Below are 21808 nucleotides of genomic sequence, written 5' to 3' on the forward strand. Positions count from 1 at the left end.
GGGTTCACGTGGACAGAATTTCCACATCCATTCACATTTTGTTTAAAGATTTCATTATTTAAAGTAATCAACAGCCTCACTTATTTATTAAAGTGTCACTCAATTTGTCTATTGCGAGGGTTGCTCTATATGACATGTTTGTGCATATTTATCATAACAGTAACATTCAAATGAAGCAATAATAAGTAAAAACTACTATGTTTATCATTTTATTCATTCATCATCAACTACTGTAAAAACCAAATACTCATTTATCATTTTATTCATTCATCATTAAAATACATAAGTAACAGTAGTTGTAAATACTATTGTATCCAAAGTACATCTTTAAGTTAAGCTAACAAAAGTATATCTTCTAAATAACAATCCTAGCCACACCATAACAACCAAGCTTAGACAAGTCCATTCTACACTTCATGCTCCTCCTTTCTTCTTTCATTTTCTGCAGCTTTGAATTTAGCAAACTAATCTATTCTTGTACGCATTCAGCAGCTCAATTGTAAGGTCAGATTCACCACTGTCCGTTCTTAAGTTAATAAAATGACAAATGAAGAACCTGTACAAGAAGAAACCTTCATTACAACTAAAAACATATCAATGTAAGCTAAAAGAGCATCCCAAAACTTACTATAAGAGAGCATCCCCAAAACTTGCGCCCAGATTTCCTTTCTGTTCGAGAGACGAAGCTTCACCATTCCACATGCACATATAGATCAGTGGCTCAACTCCAATACTAAACACTCTTTCAGTTGTTTCTTGCTTCATTTATTCGATAAGATAAAGAACAAGGAAGCTACAGAATCGATTATTAGAGAAAGTAAATTGATCCAAATAATAAGAACTAGGTTTCATAAATTGGAAATTTTCCTGATTTAGGGTTATTTATTTGGGGTTGAGATGTTGTTAATTGTTGACTAGGATAAAGTAAAAGAGTCAGCAACATATGTGGCAATAGATCTGTGCTCTTTTATAAATCCGGCAGCCACATCAGCAAATAAGTGTCGGATTCCTCATTGGTACTGACGGAAGAAACAGAAATAATAGGAGTGGTACCAAAAATAAACAAATTGAAGGTGTGATACCAATTGGATATAAGTAACCAAGGTTTGGCACCGGCGGGGCATTTAACCCACTTTAGACATAATCAGTTTCACGCAAGAATCTTAATAATTAGTTGTAAGCAACAATACATAAGCTTATCGGCCTAAAATAATTCCAAGATTTTGGATAATTCACTTTAGGAATAAGCACCACGTTTGTCTTGTTGATGGTAGGATTCAAATCCCACAGCACAGAAATTCATACCAATTACATCCCAATGATGTTGAAGAAAGATGACACCCATCCACTCTTGGAGCTTTAGAGGGAGCCATCCCAAAGAAAGCAATGTTAATTTCCATAGTCAAGATCGGACATCGGACACATAAAACCACTAAGATCATCATCAACCAAATATAAAACCTTGAAGTAATCAACACCTTTCTTGAGAGTTTCCTAGCTACCACACCAACTTCCATCAGTAAGCCGCGACAAGGAAAAATTGGACTTCATTTTAAGCCCTTTAGCCCAAGCATGAAAACTCAATCACCAGAAGACTTGTGTCTCCAAAATAATTATTCGTGCGCCAGAACTAATCCTCCAATTAACACAGCTTCCAATTTAACAAGATTGCGATCCAGACCTTGAATTTGTCCCAACAACCTCTTCTTCTCATAAAAAAAAACCCCACAGCTATGTTATTCCAACAATATATATAAAAAAATATATAGTATACATCTTTTCTAAGTGGACTAACCCCAACTGTCCCTGTCTGTTACAGCATCAATGATGCAACATGCAGCATAAGCACAGATACTTGGCAAAAATGTTTGAAACATTAATTTCGGCAATTTAAGGTTTTAGAACAACATTTTTAAAGCTAAGTTGGCATTGCATGCAGCTATTTGATTCCAAGTGTGTATTGCTTTCAACCCTACACTATACAGACAGGCACTTGATCAATTTAAGGAGCAGCACAAATCTACTTTTCTATCCAACAACTATCGATGAGAATCTCAAAGAAGTTTTTTTTTTTGGGGGGGGGGGGGGGGGGGGGGGGGTAAGGGGAAGAGCAATGATGTCAAGAAGCAGGCTTCCCCATTTTTACTTTTTTAGCATTGCTTCTTCCCTCATCAGATATCAACTTCATATTACTACAGTTATCCCAGAAAAAGTCTGCACTTAGGCAATAAAGCTGTATTTTAAACAGCCCCTCGGTAACTTCTATAAGAGGACAGAAGACTCTAATAAAGAAGTGAGATGGCAAAGACTAGTAAGCTGCAAAAACACCTGAATGGTAAAGAGGCAATCCCTCAAATGAAACAAAATGCTTCTTCATTAGCTCCACTAGAACTGTTAAATGAAAAGGGAACACAAATTAAACAAGATGAAAAAAAAAACCTGTGCGCATCCTACCCTTTATTCGCTAGACAAACAGAAAAACACACTGTGAGCATAGCCCTATTTTTGTCTGTTTCTTCCCAGGCAATTGGGCTCTAAGATTACCTCACTAACAATTTAAAATACCACAATGACTGCCTAAGATGAGCGATTAGGCATGCCCCTGCCTCGGCCCCTCCCGCCATAGCCATAGCCATAGCCATAACCATGGCCATAGTTATTATAGCCATACCCCCTTCCATGATAAGATCCACGAGAACGGCCACCACGTGGAGGCCCATGGCCACCTCGACCTCCCCTGTACCTTGGAAAGTCGCCAAAAGTCTGCAACATCAAATGAAAAAAAAATTAAATAATAGTCCCTAACAATCTTACAGTGGTCACAGAACAGGAAATATGTACCTCAGTGTCTATTTTCAGCTGCTCAGAGAATTTAGGCCTCCCATTCTGGGAGTCATGATCAAGTGCATTGCAGGAGAGAGTATCAAAAAAGTCATCCTTGTTATAAACAGGCTGCAGCGACAAAAATTTCAAAATATATTTAGAAAAGAAAAGCAATTGAAAAAAAGTTTCTTATAAACAAAGAGTTCATCATCACCTTGGTATCAATCTTATTTAACTCATCATCATCTTCTTCTTGTGAATCATCTTCATCACTAGCTTTACCATCTTCTCTGTCCTTTTTGTTACTCTTACCTAGATGACCCCACACCTCATCCTTCTTAAATTTCTCATTCATCGCCATAAAATCAAAATCCTCAGTAAATTTTGTAACAGGGTGGGAATTCTGCACAAGATAGTTTCAGATTTCATGTTGTAAATTTTCTTCATTATCTAACACTGTCAATTACAAAAACATTCTGAGCGCAAAAATCCATCAAATCAATCCTATACCTAAGTCAAAAGAAACAATAAATTGCAAATAACTAGAAACTTTACGAGTCAATCGGCATATAACATGCCGTATGAGATCAATCCCAACCATTAAATTCTTTTAAGCAAATTTAGGATAACGAAACCTCAAGGTCTGTCCAGAGCAGTAGAACACAGAAATTCAACAAGATAAGTCAGAGATAGAGTACTGCCCATCCATGCCTTTGTACAAGCATCAGATGAGAAACCTTCCAACTAAGCACCACCCTTCAGGAAAGGTGGAATATGGCCACAATTTAAGGAAAATGAATGTTTTAGAAATTAGAAGATACACATCTAACAGAGAAGAGAGAGCAAGTGCTGGTATGTGCATGGAGGAAAGAATGTTTAGAAAGAAGCGGATTGCTTCTAAAGTGGTGGAGGAAAAGCAGTGATGACCTTTTTCTGAAGTTCAAAATAACAGACGTATCATCCAAATCGAGCGGTGTGGACAATAGAAAGAAAAACTTTCCAGTGAATTTAAATACTACATCCTGTACAGACGTTTATCAGTTCAGCCGCCCGAATTTCCATTATGTATTGGCCAGCATGTATTTAAAGCTCTACAGCCTACCAATTGCCACTAAATACAGAAACTCATGAAACACTCTTTATCAATTCTTGTTGGAACTTCAGGTTCCTATATTGCCTCAAGTCACATTAATAGCATTTGTATCAAGAAAAATGTAAGTAAAGCATTACCCCAGTTCCTCTTCCTCTTTCACGCCCTCTATAACCTTGACGGGAATGGAATGGAGCTCCATTTGGCTAGCAGAAAGAATAGAAAACATGTGTGAGTCCTCCAAAGTATAGTCAAAAACTTGTACGTAACCACTGAAAGGAGGAACAAAAACTCAAATGCCCATCATGCAGTCAAGCAACTCATATCATTGGCTAGCTAACAGAACATCAGATTAACATAACACCTAATTTATGCACCGTTCTCGTAGAATTTTTCCCACATGATCCTGAATTTAAAAAATATTACTAAATTATCATGGCACATCTGGTCATTTCTGCAAGGCAGAATGAAAATGGTGGACAAGTTTACGCATGCAAGATGAAATTAATAATTAGAAGAGGGACAGGAAGCAAATTAAGAAGCCACAAGGGAAAGATCAGAAGTATGAGATCCAACAGTTTCATTACTTCAAAAAGGCGAGGAGTATACATTCCCCAAAACTAGGACCAGACAAAAAAAATGCAGTCAGGCATAATGGTCTGGAGGCCTATATTCTGTGAGATAAACTGATAAATAATTCCCAACTGGAAATGTGAATTAGCAATCTTGTCTTGTAGCATTAGGGAAATCAAACCCTAGCTTGACTGGAACATAGGGACGGTAAAGATAAGATCAAAGAGGAGCTGGTAGCAAGATATTAGGGCAATACAATGCACTAAGAAAGAGTTCAAAGGAGCTGCAACAGTATTCATGATTAATTTTAAACAGTAAATGAGCATGCTACCCAGCATGTGAACTGAAAACCGTCCATAAATTACTAGCACGAGGAGAAGCTATATTTTCACTCCAGAACTGAACTTCCCAAAATAAACTAGTTTTTACAGAGAATAGTTAGAGGACCACCTTCATGCATTACAGCCAACACATCCTAACAATTCTTCCATCAAAAAATAATAAGGGCAATCCAGAGGAAAACATGTTGACTTTGACCAAAACAACAAGCATACTGGAAACTAGCTTAGTTTGGTTCCAAACAATACCGAACCATGCTTACCGAGTAGGCCAACTTTTTTGTGAATAAAAACTCAACCGAACCTAACTTTAGACCAAACCAAATAACCAAATTTGTATAAATACAAATGGTACCAAACCGAATAAGAGGATAAGCCAAAAAAGCTGAACCAAATAAATTACATAAATTTACTTTAAAAAATTAAACATTGTAATATTTTAATATTTTTACTAATAAATAACAGAAATTCAGTGAATTAAAACTGGACTTTAAAACCGCACCGAGCCAAAATAGATTTGGTTTTCAAAAATACAAACTGAATTATTAAAAGAAAAAAAAAAACCGAACCGAATCATCGGTTCACTTCAGTTTTTTTTGCTTTATTCGGCCTATTGGAAACTTTCGAAAACCATGAATTCTGCATCTTCTGAGCTACAGAAAATGCATAAAATTTAAATGCACATGCAAGTAGAAAATGAAAATTTAAGAATCCAAACGTCAATCCATGTCTGTGGAAAGCACACCTTATGACTTGCCCGAGCTGGGACAGGCAATGGGAGTATTGGTGGCTGAGCTTCTGTAACAACAGGCACCGATGGCTCTGTTGAAGATGTAGATGATACTTGAACAACCTCTACATCCTTATGAACTGTTTGCACAGGTTGCAACGTAGTGACTGTGGTAGGTCCCGACTGCAATAGCTGGCCTGGGGTTACCAATGAAGGTGTGGGTGCTTCTGTACGAAGAGAATTTGACGGCACAACCAAGGCTGTAGGTTGTGCAATGCTCTGATATGGCACTGTTGGACCAGAAATTGCATTAGACTTGTTAGATAGTGGTGGTATAATGGTATTTAATTCTGGGCCAGACGAAGTCAAGGGAGATAGTGCCGGCAAGCTAGGACTTAAATTTGCTGCAGGAAGTGTGGAACTAGGAGTCTTATTAGGAACCAGACTTGGTATTGTTTCAGAAGCCAAAGATGCAGAATGCACTGAGGGTAAAGTTGAAGGTAAAGTTGCAGGCAAAGTTGATGGTGCTGAAGAAGTGGATGCTAAATTAAGGGAACCAGTACTAGCAGAAAGCAAAGGAGATGGAATATCGGGTAAGGGAACTGGCAAGTTTGAAGCTAGTAGGTTGGTAGTCGGCAAGTTTGAAGCTGGTAGGTTGGTAGTCGGCAAGTTTGAAGCTGGTAGGTTGGAAGTCGGCAAGTTTGGAACTGGTAGGTTGGAAGTTGGCAAGTTTGGACCTGGCAAGTTCGGAGCTCCAGTATGCAAAGGTGCATTGTAACTGGAATACTGCATTGGTTGCTGTATGGGAGGAGGCATTGATAGCCCAGGTGGCGGTCGAAGCAAAGATTGCTGGTGTAAATGAGGGAGCCCATTTGGAGGGGCATAATAACCTTGCCAATACATTGGCATAGCAAGCCCATTGCCATTTGCACTTGGTGGAGGAGGTGAAGCCCCCCATGTTCCTATATTCCCTCCGGGTTGATATAAAGGCAAGCCACCTTGAAAATTAGACCCAGTTAATCCTATTTGTGCATTATGGGGTCCAATATCACTCAGAGACCCACTAACAGCTGGTGGCAAGCTTGCAGATGTAGCAACTGGGCGGGGATAGTGAGACTGCACAAGACATTAGAATTTTGAAGGATGAGAATGATAGTAATAGGTCTACATCATGTAATTTGAATTCTCCATTCCATTACCTGTATGATAGCAGGATCATTGTTTATAGGTGGTGTGGGTGTAGGTTGAGCAGGGGGAGAAGACTTAACCTGTAAATCCTGCAAAGGGAGGCAAAATAGAAATTCATGACTCGGGCTGATTAAGTACAATAAAAATCAGCAGCTGGATATTTATGTAAAATCAAAGACACTGTTCAGAAAACTGATAAGCTAAATTAATTAGGCCAGAGATATTGGGGCATGACTATCAGAATAACACATCTGACTTAAGTAGTCTTCATAAATATTAATGTCATCAATTATTCTATGGTAGTCTAAGCAAAACACACTGGATTCATTACAGCAATTTAATATCTAAACGTTTTGTTGATCACATCTTAAAAAGTATAGATTCCCGGTTCTGAATGGTTAGATGTAAATTTATTCAAAGTCTTGAAGTGCCAACTTACTGCAAGAGTAAGTTAACCCTACAGATATTCCCACAAGGATGGAGCAATCTGTAAGATGCTCAACTCGCATGGATCATTAAGAAATTCACCATCTAAAAGATGGCGCTTAATTCTGAATTCTCACTTTTAATTAATTTAACTGCCTATTGGTAAACAACATAGCACATCCAAATCTGCATTTTTACAAAAAATTTACTAGTGTCTGCAGATTATAAAATGAACAGTCACCTTTCATATGCATGTTAAGCTTTCATTGTAAAGTTTGTTGAGAAATTAAACTGTAGTATACTTCACAGATCCAGAAAACAAACTTCGAAAAAATAATAAAAAAACAAGAGGGTCGAGGGTTTTACTAACTGGGGGACATTCCAAATAAATTTCAGTTGTACAGAGATATTAAGCATCGAATAATGGATCCAATAAGGATCCATTCTATACCACAATTACGGTTGGAGAAAAATAGTAGCTATGAGTTGGAAAATTGAAAATCAAAAGGTCATCTATTTAAAGAGAAAAGAAAATCCAAGACACTAGCTAGTGCAACTCAAACTCCAGTTGGAAAGCAATAGCAGCAGCTTAATTAACAATCAACATCCAACAAAAAACATGATACCTTGATGTCACTTCCACGAAACAATATGTACTCATAAACTTTGTCACTAGGTGGGATTTGCGGCCCATCTTTCTTCCGCCCTTCTGTTCCAAATGACCGCACTGCCAACATAAGAAAGAAATAACTTTATAACTACTTTACACCATACAGCTCAAGGTAATATCAGGTGCATTATTTTTTACAAACATGCTTGTTTTGTAGTTTCAAAGTCATTGCATTATGAAAAGAAAAAAAAACTTACAAGACTTGAGTTTCAAAAACCTTTTGACCTCTAATCACGAAGCTAAATTAACTCAAGTGCATATTAGTTATAACAGAAAAAAATTGACTTAAATTATGCTAACAGTACAAAGACATCAAACTGTGCATATAATAACAAATAAAAAGTAAAATATATATATATATATATATATATATATATATATAGTAAAAAAAGTTAGATTAAGTAAACCGCAGGCAACAAAATCAAGTAAAATATTTCATGACGACGCATCAAAACTTTAAAAAAAAAAAGAGAAAAAAAAAAACCCAAAATTAGGGCGAAAAGCAGAAACGGTACCGTTTTTCAAACCGATACTGGACTCCTCGGTGTTAATATTGTAGAGAACGCCTTCATATCTGATCTCACTTTTGGAAGTTAAGCTTATCAAGCTTCCTATGTACGAATCTGCCGTCGAATTCGATCTCGAAGTCGACGCCGTATTGGCACTATTCTCCGTAGCCATATTCTACAAATCTCTAAATCTCTCTTTTTTCACATAAACATATACGTATGCAGTGAGATTGAGAGAGGGTTCGAAAATCAAACTGAACTTAAAGTCGATAGAGGAAAGAGAGGGGACTAGGGTTTCGCTTTTGGGTTATCTCTGTTTTGCGATTACAGGGTTGGTTCCTGATTGTGGGAAGCGAAGATCTAATAATGATATCTGTATATATCAGTTTTATTTCGAGTTTTGGTAAATTCACATGGGCTGTTTTGGAATGACCAATGAACGAGCGGCACGTAAGTAAGAATATGAACTTGGTGGTCTTTTATAGTGGAGAAGTTCGGTCTAAAGAGTGAACAGAATTTGGGATTCACGAGTAAAAATAATATCATAACTTTTTCTACCAATTTATTTATAAGACAATCAGAAATTACCCCCATTTAATTACAGTTTAATCGAAATGTCGAATAAAATTATCATCCCAAACTTTGCCTAAATTATGGAGTGGTGAAAGTCATTTTTTCTTCTGTCGTACCAAAACATCATGCTGTCAAAAGAAAAAATAACAAAATTAGGAAGAGAAAAAATAAAAGAAAACCTCAATTTATTAAGTTGAGTGAAAAGAAACTATAAAGCATTTGTAGGTAGCACTGCACTTTATATTTTTTATTTGATGCGGTACTTTATTTTTATATTTATTTTTATGGATAAACTAATTAGATTAGTAACGCGATATTACGGAACGAATTAAATATAATTATATAAATTATAAATATTATTTTATCAAATGATATTTCTAGTAATCCAATAACCATTTATAATAGGCTTTTCTAATATTTCCAAGAAGAACGAAATGGTAAAGCAACATGCGATATACATGGCTCATGTGTCCCACGTGTTTTTATTTCATTATTTCTTTAGATTTTAAATGACACAAATATCCCTCAATGGGCACTGTTAAAGTCTCTTTTCTTCATTTTCGTAACTGCAACCAAGTAAATCATCATCGCATGTAGTAAGTGTTTATTTTTCTTTAGAAACTACTAGCCTTTCTCTCTTTTCCTCATTCTCATTATCTCTCTAATAAATATATCTTTTTGTGCTTCTTTTTGTACCCTATTTTAGATTTTCCGGTAAGGAAAGCTCTAACCATCAGTAGAGAATCCCATTTTTCCTTTCTTTCTATTGTAATAAATTAGGTTTTATGTTTATTTTTGTCTATTACAATTATTTGTGTTACGTTGGTTGTAGTTGGTTTGGTATTTTTTGTGGTGAATATGCTGCTTTTTTTTATGTTTGGCTCTCCTATCTTCTTTAATCTCGTAGAGAGCTGTCTTTTAATGGTTATTAGTGGAAGGGAGAAGAGATTATTGGTGCTGGTGTTGAACATTCTCGGACAGAAACCTTGCAAAGCTATTTTCCTTTTTTGCCGAGCCTCCTCACATTTGGCAGAGGATCTAACTCTGTCCAACTATGGTTGGATCAATTAAGGGTATTAGATCTGTGTCAACTCTGCCCTGTTCTTGGATTGTTATTTCTGTGATGGGTGTGGCTTAAATCTGATCGATACTATGTATGATGGATTAGTCCAGTTGTAAACTCTCTTGTCTTCTTTGTGCTTACTGCTTCTCGGCCACAAACTGGGCTGAGGAGGAGGCAATAAGAAAAGATGATTTTATTTTAGAAGCGATATATTTTAAGATATTTCCGTAATTTCCTTTCTCGTGTAGGGCCGTGGGCCGATAGTTGAATAGGCTTTGGGCATGTTATTTGTATTTTGGACTTGTGTCTAATCTTAAAGTACATTGGAAGATTAGATTTTATTTGGACCTTTGGTTCTTTTAGCCAGATGTTCTTTAGACGTGTGAGCTTGATTTGTATTGATTTGGGTTTAAGGCTTTTTTAATACTAATATTTCTTCTCATTGCAAAAAATAAAAACATCACATCTACAATAAATATATTATAATATATATATATATATATATATATATAAAGATGACCAAGTTTTTTATATTGTTTAAAATAAAAAAATCACATATGAAATATTTATAAAAATATAATATTTATAAATATATTAAATATAATCTTAAATACTAATAATGAATATAGTAAAAATTTATGATTTATTTAAATATAAGACTATTATTATATTCTTAAAAAAATAATTATTATAGCTAATAAAATTTATAATTTATAATAATATATTAAATATATATATAATAGGTCGAATTTTTCTATAAAATTCTACTCGATAACATTCTATAGAATCATTATCGTGTGAAATTTCAGTAAAAGAATATATGTAGTTTTAACGTAGTTATATAATAATTTATTATTAATATTAAATATTAATTAAATAAAATAATAATATTAAATAATATATAATATCAAAAATAATCAAATAATATATGATATTATTAAATATTTATCAAAATAAAATGATATTTAAATAGAATAAAAGAATTAGTGTCTATACAGTACCACTAATTTTTATATATCTATTATGTTTTTATAATTTTCATAATTATTAATTTTTAAAGTTATCAAATTAAAATAATAATATTAAATGTTTATTAAAAATAAATTATAATTAATAGTTTTTATAATATAATATTTTTATAATCAAAAAATTGAAAATTTAAATTAAAAAATTATTAATAGTTATATGTTATCATAAATAAATTACCGGTGTAGTATAGGAAGGATTTTGAGTTGGACGAAAAATACTATAAGTGACGTTGTCTTTTTATGACTTCTCGGTCGCCAGGGAAGAATGACAAAGTAAATCAATTTGCTAAAATTGATTGGAGAACACGTTTCACGGTGTTTTCTCTTTTTATTATATTACAATAAAATTATATTTACCTAAAAATAATTGATGATGTAGAGTATAAGAAGCTCCATGGAATTGATATATCCTGAACCAGGTATATGTATTTGGAATTACCTACGTGCGTGGCTCACGTGTTTTAAAAGAATATTGAGTTTAATCGACGATTTGTACTCACATTTAAAATAAAAAAAAATCGTCAGCTCAATATACAATTTTTTGCTTTAACTAAAACACATATTTATCTTTTCTAATACTAAAAAATTAATTTTTTTATTTTTTATGTATTTTTATTTTACATACACTCTTCTATTTTTAAAATTACAATCTTTACAATTTTATAGGCTTTCGATTTTAATCTTTTAAAGTTTAAAATTTTTACAAATCTTACTATTTTATAAACATATTCATATTCATTTGAAATAGCATTTCAATACAATCACATAAATTATTTGTAAAAACATTAACAAAAATATTAAAGAATCTACAGTTTAAATTTTATAAAACTAAAGTTTATAATTAAAAAAATAATGTATTAAAATTTATAATTAAAAAATAAACATTTTATATAGATTTTGTTATTATGAATACATTGTTTGTAAAACATCTTATGTATGTATGACGAATTTATTGATTATAAATTAATAAATTTTTATTATATATTTTATGAACCTCGAGTGATACGTTGATGAACCTGTCACTAGTAAATGATGAACTTGTTGATTATAACTTACGAATAATAAATCTAAACTGTAAAATTATGTTATAAATTTAATAAACTTAAAGTAATACTTTAATGAATATATTGTTTGTAGATAATAGATCCATTCATTATTAATTCATGAATACTGATTTATTTGTATGCATATATGGTATTGTTTATTATATAAAACTTTTATATTCATATGTTAATGATACAATGTTTATTGTACTACCAAATAAACCTATTATATTTTTTAAATATTTTTTTTTAAATTATGAACAACATAATGAACCAGTAGTTCGTATATAATGAACCTCTATGATACTTAAATGAATCTGTTGTTTGTAGATAATTGATGAATTTTGGTTTCCGCCTGCTCCAGGTCATCCATAACGGCAGCCAGCTCATCCCTTCCGCTAGGCGGTAGAGTCAGATCCAAATCCACCGGGCACTGTGAAGAATCGAAGCCGCTTCCACCCTTTATTATAACTCATAAATACTGATTTATTTTAATGCACAAATGTTATGTTCATTATGTGAAACGTGTATCTTATTCTCTTAATGATATAAGGTTTATCGTACTACAAAGTGAACTTTTGTTCTATTTCAAAAATAAATTTATTTTCAAAATTATGAATAACATGCGTGTAGTTCATATCTATGAACCTCGAGTGCTATTTTTATGAACCTATTCCATTTCAAAAATAAATTTGTGTTCAAAATTATAAACAACATGATAAACATATAGTTCATATATAATGAACCTTAAGTAATACCAGGTTGTTTATAAATAATGAACCGTTTATTATAACTCATAAATACTGATTTATTTTTATGTACATAATGGCATTTACACTGCGTATATTAAAAAAATTAGTTGGTTAATTATGTATGTACTTAGCTCTTACAGTAAATTAGTTAGTATAGATAGCTTAGAAATAACTATCCTGAGTTGTTCCTGGACACCTGGCATTATTGTTTGATGCCCAAGTTGATTCTCTGCTATATAAGGAGAGCGTTATAAATCACAGTACAATACATGAGAATTATTCTTTCTTGCGAAGTAACGACAATATTTACACAACGTTTCTTGATGTAAAATTTTTATATTCATTTTTAATGATATAAGGTTTATTGTACTATAAAATGAACCTATTTCATTTTAAAAATATATGTTTTCAAAATTATAAATAATACGATAAACCTATAGTTCATATATAAGAACCTCAAATGATACTTTAATGAACCTGTTGTTTGTAGATAATGAATATATATATTATAACTCATAAATACTAATTTATTTTTATGCACACATGACATGTTCATCATGTAAAACTTTTATATTAATCTGCTAGTAGTATAAGGTTCATTATACTACGAAATGAATTTATTCCATTCGAAAATAAATATGTTTTCAAAATTATGAACAACATGATGAACCTGTAGTTCATATATAATGAACCTCAATGTTCTATATAATAAATCTATTATTTTATATGAAATCATTATCATATTTTAAAATAAGAAATTAAAACTTGTAGAATCTGATTTAAAGGTCTAAAGAATAGAGAGAAAATAAAAAATTTCAGCTTGTTGAAAATAAATTTTTAAATTCATAAATATATATAATTTATATATGAGAATGAAAAAAGAATAATAATATTATGCAACAGAGAACAAAAAAGAAAGAAAAAAAACAGTTTATAGAATCTAATTTGAGACTTTAAATGATGGAGTATCGATAATGAAAAAGATAAATAAAACTAAATTATTGAAAAAAAATTTGCTATTTTATTTTAAATTTATAATAATAAATATATATTATATTTGAAATAAATTTTTTTTATGTGTGTATATTTTAAAATTTAATTTTCTCATTTAAATAAAACGCCCATCAGTACATAATGCATAATATAGGCGGATGGAGAATATAATTTACCAGCTTTGCGGCGTTTAATATTCAAAATATCCATTACCTATATTTAACCGCTAGGCGAACAAACCCGATAGAGAACAGTGTGTTTGTGTGCGTTTATTCCTTTTCCACCGCCAGTGTCACAGAACAACAGCAAACAAAGCCTTCCATCCGGATAATTTCTTAAAAAGAAAAAGTAATCAATAAATAAATAAAATGCGAGGACCCGAGTTTTCTTCGCTTTACTGAACAAACAAACAGCACACTCGAATTCCACCCGAAAAAAAAAAAAAGAACATTTCCGTTCATTCACTCCGTTAAACAATCTCACTCCGGTGTACTTCCGTTAATAAAACGACCTTAAACGCCGATTTTAGGGTTTAGAATTTTCGATTCTGTTGTCTTCTAATCGGATTGCGTCATGTTCACGCCACAAAGAAGGTCATCTCCAGCGATTACCACGTTAACACCACGAAGCGAGGTGCGTAAAAGCGGTGCCACCGGAAATGTAGGGAAAGGTAAAGCGATGACGTTTATTGATGGCCCTACTTTGCTGCCTCCTCCTCCTCCTCCGCCTGTGGCGTCGCTGAGTGGAAATGCGGAGGCGGAAACTGAAGATATGGAAGATTGGAGGCGGTTTAAGGAAGCTGGTTTATTAGATGAAGCGGTTATGGAGAGGAAGGACCGACAGGCGCTTATAGAGAAGGCTTCAAGGCTCGAAAAGGAGGTTAGCATTTTTAATTAGTGAATTTTGTGGTTTACATTTCTGTTTTGGGTTTGTTATTTCTTAATGGAAAAGCTAGGGTTTCTAGGTTAGGTATTTGTGTTGATTGCGCTTGTGCTGCAATTTGTTTTATAAATGACGGTTATAATTGCAACTTTTGAGTATATTCTGAGCTTATAATTTAAATTTATGAAGTTCTGCTGTGTTAGATATGATACCTTCTCTCTTCCTTTCCTTTTTTTTTTTCCTGGCACAGCTTTTTGATTATCAGTATAATATGGGGCTTTTACTGATTGAGAAAAAAGAATGGACATCGAAATTTGATGAATTAAGGCAAGCGTTAGCAGAAGCAGAGGAGATTCTCAGGCGAGAGCAGTCAGCGAACATAATTACATTTTCCGAAGCTGAGAAGCGGGAGGAAAATTTAAGGAAAGCTTTGGGTGTCGAGAAACAGTGCGTGATTGATGTATGCCATATTTCCTCTCCTTCTTATTTAGCTTATTGTTATTTATTATTAACAGTGACTGGTGTATGTTATTGCCTACTCTTCATCTGCTTTGCATACACTCTGCAATAGGACTTTCTTCCTTCACCCTTCTTTTTAATGAATATTGGTTATGCATCTGTGGAGCTGTAGCTTGAAAAGGCTTTACGTGACTTGCAAGAGGAGCGTGCACAGATCAAGCATGCTTCTGAATCAAAATTGGCTGATGCAAAAGCTCTATCTGTTGGAATAGAAGAGAAATCGCTGGAGGTAGAAGAAAAGATGCATGCTGCTGAAGCCAAGCTTACAGAAATTAACAGAAGGAGTTTAGAGGTGGATATGAAATTGCAAGAGGTGGAAGCTCGAGACAGCATGCTTCAGAGGGAGCGCCTCTCCTTAAATACTGAGTATTCACTATTTCCAAGTGTTATCTACTGATTGTATTTGCTTGTAAAAGATATGAGGCATATCACTCATAATGTAAAGTATCTTTTACTGATTGCTTTTAGGAGAGAAGCACACCAGGCAACCTTTTACAAACAGAGAGAAGATTTACTTGAGTGGGAGAAAATACTAAAGAAAGGGGAAGAGAGGCTATGTGAGCTTCAGAAAACCCTCAACCAGAGAGAAAATGAAGTTAATGAAAGTGACAGGATTCTTGAGCAGAAAGAAAGGGATCTAGAGAACACTGAAAAGAAGATTGATATTTCATCTGCGAAGTTGAAGGAGAGGGAGGATGATATAAATAATCGGCTATCAGATTTGGCTGCAAAAGAAAAGGTGGACTATTTCTCCAGTTGTATAGCTAATAAAGTGTGTGTACATCTATATATGATGTGATGATTTTTTTTTGGTTTACTTTTTCAGAAAGCTGACTGTACACAAAGCATTTTAGAGGTGAAGGAGAAGAACTTACTTGCACTGGAAGAAAAGCTTAATGCTAGAGAAAAAGTGAGTTTCAGAACTAGTTTTCTTTTTTCTTACTTTTTAAAGTGCAATATAATATTACAATTAATGCAATACATATTTTATTGGATCATGCCATTTTCTGTTGGTGAATGTGTTATTGGTCCTTAAAATGCCTTAAAATGTCTGACTTCTTGTAGCTTTTTTTTCTAATAAGGCAGCCTAAAACCTTACTTCTTTGCGAAATAATATGAATTGAACTTTGGACTAGAGGAGTCTTCAGGGTTCCTCTTGCATCTGTAGAAGCACTACACAGTGTAAATGATGTTGATCGTCAAACTTGTACACCTGTAAGTAATTGGAGTTGAGGTTGTGGGGTTCAACATGTAATTCCTCCTCTTAAAGGACCAAAAAAGGAGTTCATTTTCCGAATCAGTAATGTGATTTTGTAAATTTGAAACCAATAGGAGAAAAAAAGGGAAAAATACTTTATTTTGTTTATATTGAACTACCCAAAGTGAAATTATAAAAGAGAGTTAGTGCAACTCACTTGGTTAATGCTTTCTTTGTTAATCTAAGGTTACATGATCTCATTCTGAACTTGAGCCTCATTACATTTTTTACGCATTCCTACTAGTTAAGAATAGAATTGCTGTCCATGAATAAATGGCCTTGAAGTCATTTACTTATGGACTAGTCACCGAAGTGGGGTTCTAGGTAGATGAAAGTGGAGATAGTTCTTCACTTAACAGTCTTGCGTAAATTGACCACTCTAAAGATTTGAATATGAATCCTTGCAGTTGCAAGAATGAGGCTTCTATTGTATCAAAACTTCAATCTGGCAAACAACTTGTAGCATAGTTATAATTGTACGATTCAAGAGAAGGCAATGAGAGAAAATTCCATTCAAAGTTGAACACGCTAGTAATTAATTGGGTATATGCTCTCTCTCTCTCTCTCTCTCTCATATCAACTTTAGGTGCATTATTGTTATCAGTTTGATGGGCATGCAACTGGTGGCGTACATGGATTGCAGATCTTAAGGATTGAACCATGTTGCAGTGGAAGTCAAGTTTTATGTGCTTTGGATCCCATAATAGAATCGTGCCAATCAATGGGAAATATAGTGTTTATGCTGTGAGGAACAGATTGACTGCTGTTGTTGACACTTGAGTTCATGTGATTTGTAACATTTTCCATTTTCAAGAATTAGACCTTTTCTGGTGCATGTGATATTGGTGTCAAGTATGTGATTATGAAAAAGATTCTTGCTATTGTGGTGATACTGGATATTTGCAAGTGTTGTTTCTCTGTCTTTTTTTTGTTGACGTGATATGTTATCATTTTGAATTGACCTCGAGTTGATTTTAGTTATATGAAGTATAAACATTTATCTGAAGATTCATTTCTTGAATTTCTTCCAGATGGAAATTCAGGAACTCCTGGATGAGCATAGAGCCACTCTAGTTGCTAAAAGGCAGGAGCTTGAGCTGGAACTGGAGGAAAGGAGGAAAATTCTAGATGAAGAATTGAGAAGCAAGGTTGAGGCGTTGGGGCAGCGTGAAGTTGAAGTCCTTCATGGGGAAGAAAAGTTGAGGAAACGAGAGCAAGCTTTGGATAAGAAGGCAGAAAGAGTGAAAGAGAAAGAAAAGGATCTTGATATGAAATTAAAAAATGCAAAGGAGAAAGAGAAGTCTATGAAGGCCGAGCAGAAAAAATTGGAGCTTGAACAGAAAACATTGCTTGCTGAGAGAGATAGCCTGCAGAATCTCAAAGATGACTGTGAGAAGATAAGATCTGAAATTTCTAACCAGGAACAACAGATTGGTGAAAAGAGCGAGAATCTTAAATTAACTAATGACGAGAGGTTAGAGCACCTCCGCTTGCAGGCAGAATTGAAGCAGGAGTTGGAGAAGTGCAGGCATCAGGAGGAATATATTTTGAAAGAAGCTGAAGAATTGAAAGAAGAGAGGAAGAATTTTGAAAAGGAGTTAGAAGTGCTAGAAGAGAAAAGAGCTCAACTTAGTAAGGAGCTGAATGAAATTACTGAAGAGAGAGAGAAATTCAAGCAGTTGCAGTACACGATGGAAGAAAGGCTAAAGAAAGAGGAAAATGCAATGAAAGAGTACACTCAAAAGGAGTTGGAGACTGTTAGAGTGGAAAAGGAATATTTTGAAATGAGAAAGAGGAATGAGCAACAGGTTATATCTAAACAAGCTAAAACAGAGCATGATCAGATGGTGCAAGACTTTGAATCACAGAGAAGCACTTTTGAGGCTGATCTGGTTAGCAGGCGAGAGGAAATGGAGAAAGGCTTGCGAGAAAGGGAGAGGGCATTCCAGTTGCAGAGGGATAGAGAATTGAAGGAAATAAATTACTCAAAAGAAGCTGCTCAAAAAGAATTGGAAGAAATACGCATTGAAAGACATGTTATAGAAAAGGAAAAGCAAGAAGTTGCAAAGAACAAGGAGGAGCTAGATGGACAGCAATTTGGAATGCGAAAAGATATTGATGAGCTCGTAATGCTTAGCAACAAGCTTCGAGACCAACGGGAACAGGTTATCAGGGAAAGGAATCACTTTCTTGCATTTGTTGAGAAGCATAAGAGTTGCAAAAATTGTGGGGATGTCACTGCAGAGTTTATACTTTCTGATCTCCTGCCACCAGACATGGAAGATCGGAAGATCCTTCTCCTGCAGGAGCGAGCTGATGAATTGAGGGATGTTCAAGATAGTCCCGGTGCTCTGAATGTTAAAAAATCGCAAGGTGAACTTGATTTGAATTCTCAAGAATGTGTGTCTTGGTTCCGCAAATGCACTTCAAAGATTTTTAGCATTTCTCCTAAAAAGATTGAGCAGGTTTTAGCTCCCGTATTGGCAGAAGAAAAGACTGATGCATTAGGTACACTTGCCCGCAAAGAAGCTAGCAGGAATGGTGTTCCTGGAGATGAATCTCGACCGTCATTTGGGACAACACATGATTCCGTAGAAATTCAGCAGCTCCAGTTTGACAGCATTAAGGTCGAGGGAGATGGCAATTCCATTTCTTTTGATGACCACAGTAATGTGGACAGTAAGGTAGAGGATTCCGGACCATCGAAGCTGAAGAGTAGTCAGCGTAAACCTGGGAAGAGACGCAAGGGTGGATTAAATAGAACTCGGTCAGTAAAAGCGGTGGTTGAAGATGCAAAGCTTTTCCTTGGGAAGAGCGCAGAAGAGCCTGAATATATCAGCGATGAAAGCCGAGGCATTAGCACTCATACAGAGAAGTTAGCTAGCAACATTCCAAGGAAGAGGGAACGGACACCAGCAGAAAGTGAGCAGAATGCTGGTGATAGCGAAGGATTTTCAGACAGTGTCACAACTGGTGGGCGCAGGAAGAGGCGACAAATGGTGGTTCCAACCATTACTCCAGGGCAAAAGCGATACAATTTGAGGCGGCACAAAGTGTAAGTTCTTAGGCTATGCTTGATATTACGTTGTCATGGTTGTTATGTAATTGTGATTGTCAGGTTATTACTTTCTTGCCTCACTGGAATGCCTAATGTAATATGATGCTGATTACTTTGTATAATCTCATTATTTAGGTAATACACATGGAAACTTGTATGATCATGATCCGAGTACATTTTTTGTTACCCTCACTAACCTTATCTCCAATACCTATTAAAGCTATCAACTTTGTTACTACTGCCGTTGCTACCACCTATCCTCACCACTTTAGTGTCACCACTATCAGCGTTGCCACAATATTTTTCCCCACCATGACTATTAACACCGCCCCTATTAAAATTATTTTCAACATTGCTGTGCCATAACTGACACCATTGTTGTAATTACATCCTCCCTTTCATTCAAGATATCACAAGTACTATATACTTTGATCTGAAAGCTTGAAAAACATTTGATGATGCATGCAGTTATTCTTGTTGAGAAATGGACTAGAGCAAACTGTTAAAAGGGAAAATTAAGACCATTAATTAGTATGCTTTTCTTTTCAGCTTTTTCTTTTCATTTTTCCTTTTTGTTCTTTTGTTGCCCTTACTTCCTCTCTTATTTGGTTTGTATAATTTTCAAAGTCGTAAACTGCAACTTCTGTCTGCGCTGTTAAAATTCCTTAAACTTCTCTGATCATTACGTTAATTGGTCGCTTTATCTCATGTTTGACTAAATTGTGGCCATTTGGAATTCCTTGGGGCAAATATGATGACATTGTTTATATAAGTTTCCATTATTGGTACCCCTTTTATTTAATAAATGATTCTCATGATAATTTTTGTGCATTGGTTTGTATAATAGTAACATGATAAATGTGATCAATGTTGGATATGCTAACATAGCAAGACATTAAAGAAATGCATTTTGATGGATTTTTCTTCTCTCTCTCAACTGTGATCAGTGCAGGAACAACTTCCAGGGACCAAGCATTGTCTGGCTCGGTAAAGACTGGGGAGAAAGAAAGTGATGGTGGTGATGCTGCAGAACCAATACCAAAACCTGAAACTGTTTCTGCTTTGTCGCTTGGAGTTGCTAGTGAAACTGAAAAATCTACTGATTTGGTCAAGGTCACAACAATGAAACATGTGGAATTCTCATTGGATAGGATAGCTAGGGTAACATCCTAGTTCTTTTTCATATCTGGCTGGTTGATTGGTTGTGATTCTCTGAATTTGAATTTGTTTCCTGCATATCATACTAATTTCTCTCATAATTGTTGTATTGCAGTTCAGCACAGAAAACGTTAATGACCAGGCTGATGCCACAAAGTCAGTTGAGATTACAGAGTTGAGTGAGGAAGTAAATGATACATCAGAATATGGGGTTGAAGATGAAAATGGTAGCACAATCCATGAGGACACTCAAGAGGATTGCGATGATGATGATGAGTCAGAGCATCCTGGTGAAGTTTCTATAGGGAAAAAGATCTGGACCTTCTTTACAACATAATTGGTGCTCTGGACTTCATCTTTCGCTTTAAAGTTACTTGCTAAGAGAACCCTTTTTCATTCGATGTCCGGCTAGTTCTGTTTTCATATAACCAATGGTATATGCTTTTTCAGATAACTCATGCATGTTATTCATCCATCATTGGAGTAGCATCTACCAAGTTGTATGGTGGAATCTGCTGTCCTCTATAAAGCAAATAGGGGGAGGCACACTCGGTGGCAATAGGTGAACTTATCAGATAAAATGCTCCGATCCTCTCTTCTTTCACACGCTGAAAAGGATGCATAAGGCTATTTACTTGGCGTTGGGAATGTTTGGCGAAATTAGTAAATGAGTCTGGTTAAAGTTGTAGGAAGTATAGTGAACAGTTCCTTACAGGCTTTTAACCAAACATGTCATCATGCAGCACCGATATTTCATCAAAGACAGGATTTGTTGTTCGTGTCTTATTATGGTTTTGCATGTTATGCCGGATCGGACCTCACTCTTTTATCCCCTGCGAAGGGTCTTAGCTCATTAACATGTATAATGTGAAGTGAATTTTCAAGATGGAGAAAATTCCCATCGTTAACTAGGCATTATACTATTTCTGACTAGAGAGAGGACTGAGATCGGAGAGGAGCAGCTCTTTTCTTTTTGACAGAAAGCAGTGTTAAATGTGTAACATTTTATGTTTTATGAAAAACCAAATATTACTTGAAGAATTCTTTTGAGTTTTTAAAATATTGAACAGTTGGTTATTAGTGTGTTCTCAAATTTGACCCGTTACCAATTTTATGTTCTTTTCTGGACAATTG

General features: G+C 34.6%; 2 protein-coding genes and 1 long non-coding RNA gene across 5 annotated transcripts; 1 reads left to right on the forward strand and 2 right to left on the reverse strand.

Moving 5' to 3' along the window:
- Window positions 1-233: 233 nt before the first annotated feature.
- On the reverse strand, window positions 234-2092 carry LOC125369763. Its single transcript, XR_007215465.1, has 2 exons — window positions 629-2092; window positions 234-556 (listed from the first exon to the last, which is right to left on the reverse strand). It is a non-coding gene; the product is annotated as an uncharacterized LOC125369763 (long non-coding RNA).
- Window positions 2093-2356: 264 nt separating this feature from the next.
- On the reverse strand, window positions 2357-8716 carry LOC8269498 (protein decapping 5). Its single transcript, XM_002524343.4, has 8 exons — window positions 8354-8716; window positions 7795-7895; window positions 6754-6831; window positions 5570-6670; window positions 4054-4119; window positions 3038-3226; window positions 2842-2952; window positions 2357-2763 (listed from the first exon to the last, which is right to left on the reverse strand). Exons 1-8 carry the CDS (start codon window positions 8517-8519, stop codon window positions 2578-2580), a joined length of 1998 nt encoding a protein of 665 aa, XP_002524389.2. The 5' UTR covers window positions 8520-8716; the 3' UTR covers window positions 2357-2577.
- Window positions 8717-14012: 5296 nt separating this feature from the next.
- LOC8269497 (nuclear matrix constituent protein 1) lies at window positions 14013-21754 on the forward strand. Of its 3 annotated transcripts, none has more exons than XM_015722509.3 (9): window positions 14013-14678; window positions 14932-15141; window positions 15313-15566; window positions 15669-15939; window positions 16027-16110; window positions 17490-19513; window positions 20464-20677; window positions 20790-21043; window positions 21125-21754. In XM_015722509.3, the coding sequence occupies exons 1-8, from the start codon at window positions 14373-14375 to the stop codon at window positions 21009-21011; spliced, it is 3585 nt and encodes a 1194-aa protein (XP_015577995.2). In that variant the 5' UTR covers window positions 14013-14372; the 3' UTR covers window positions 21012-21043; window positions 21125-21754. The 3 variants fall into 3 exon arrangements, with proteins under 3 accessions (XP_015577995.2, XP_015577996.2, XP_015577994.2); XM_015722510.3 differs by having other exon boundaries at window positions 20790-21014; XM_015722508.3 differs by having other exon boundaries at window positions 20790-21754.
- Window positions 21755-21808: the final 54 nt, after the last annotated feature.

This window comes from Ricinus communis, chromosome 4, assembly GCF_019578655.1.
Source record: "Ricinus communis isolate WT05 ecotype wild-type chromosome 4, ASM1957865v1, whole genome shotgun sequence".
Lineage (NCBI taxonomy): Eukaryota > Viridiplantae > Streptophyta > Magnoliopsida > Malpighiales > Euphorbiaceae > Ricinus > Ricinus communis.

What these genes read in the sequence shown, in the direction of transcription:
- LOC8269498 (XM_002524343.4), bottom strand. Translation starts at nt 8,519, where the DNA reads ATGGCTACGGAGAATAGTGCCAATACGGCGTCGACTTCGAGATCGAAT. An exon ending in CAGCTCGGGCAAGTCATAAG is followed by an intron (nt 4,120 to 5,569) that starts GTGTGCTTTCCA and finishes TCTTTCTGCTAG; the next exon opens with CCAAATGGAGCTCCATTCCA. An exon ending in AGCTGAAAATAGACACTGAG is followed by an intron (nt 2,764 to 2,841) that starts GTACATATTTCC and finishes TTGATGTTGCAG; the next exon opens with ACTTTTGGCGACTTTCCAAG.
- LOC8269497 (XM_015722508.3), top strand. Translation starts at nt 14,373, where the DNA reads ATGTTCACGCCACAAAGAAGGTCATCTCCAGCGATTACCACGTTAACA. An exon ending in CGCCTCTCCTTAAATACTGA is followed by an intron (nt 15,567 to 15,668) that starts GTATTCACTATT and finishes GATTGCTTTTAG; the next exon opens with GAGAGAAGCACACCAGGCAA. An exon ending in AATTTGAGGCGGCACAAAGT is followed by an intron (nt 19,514 to 20,463) that starts GTAAGTTCTTAG and finishes AACTGTGATCAG; the next exon opens with TGCAGGAACAACTTCCAGGG.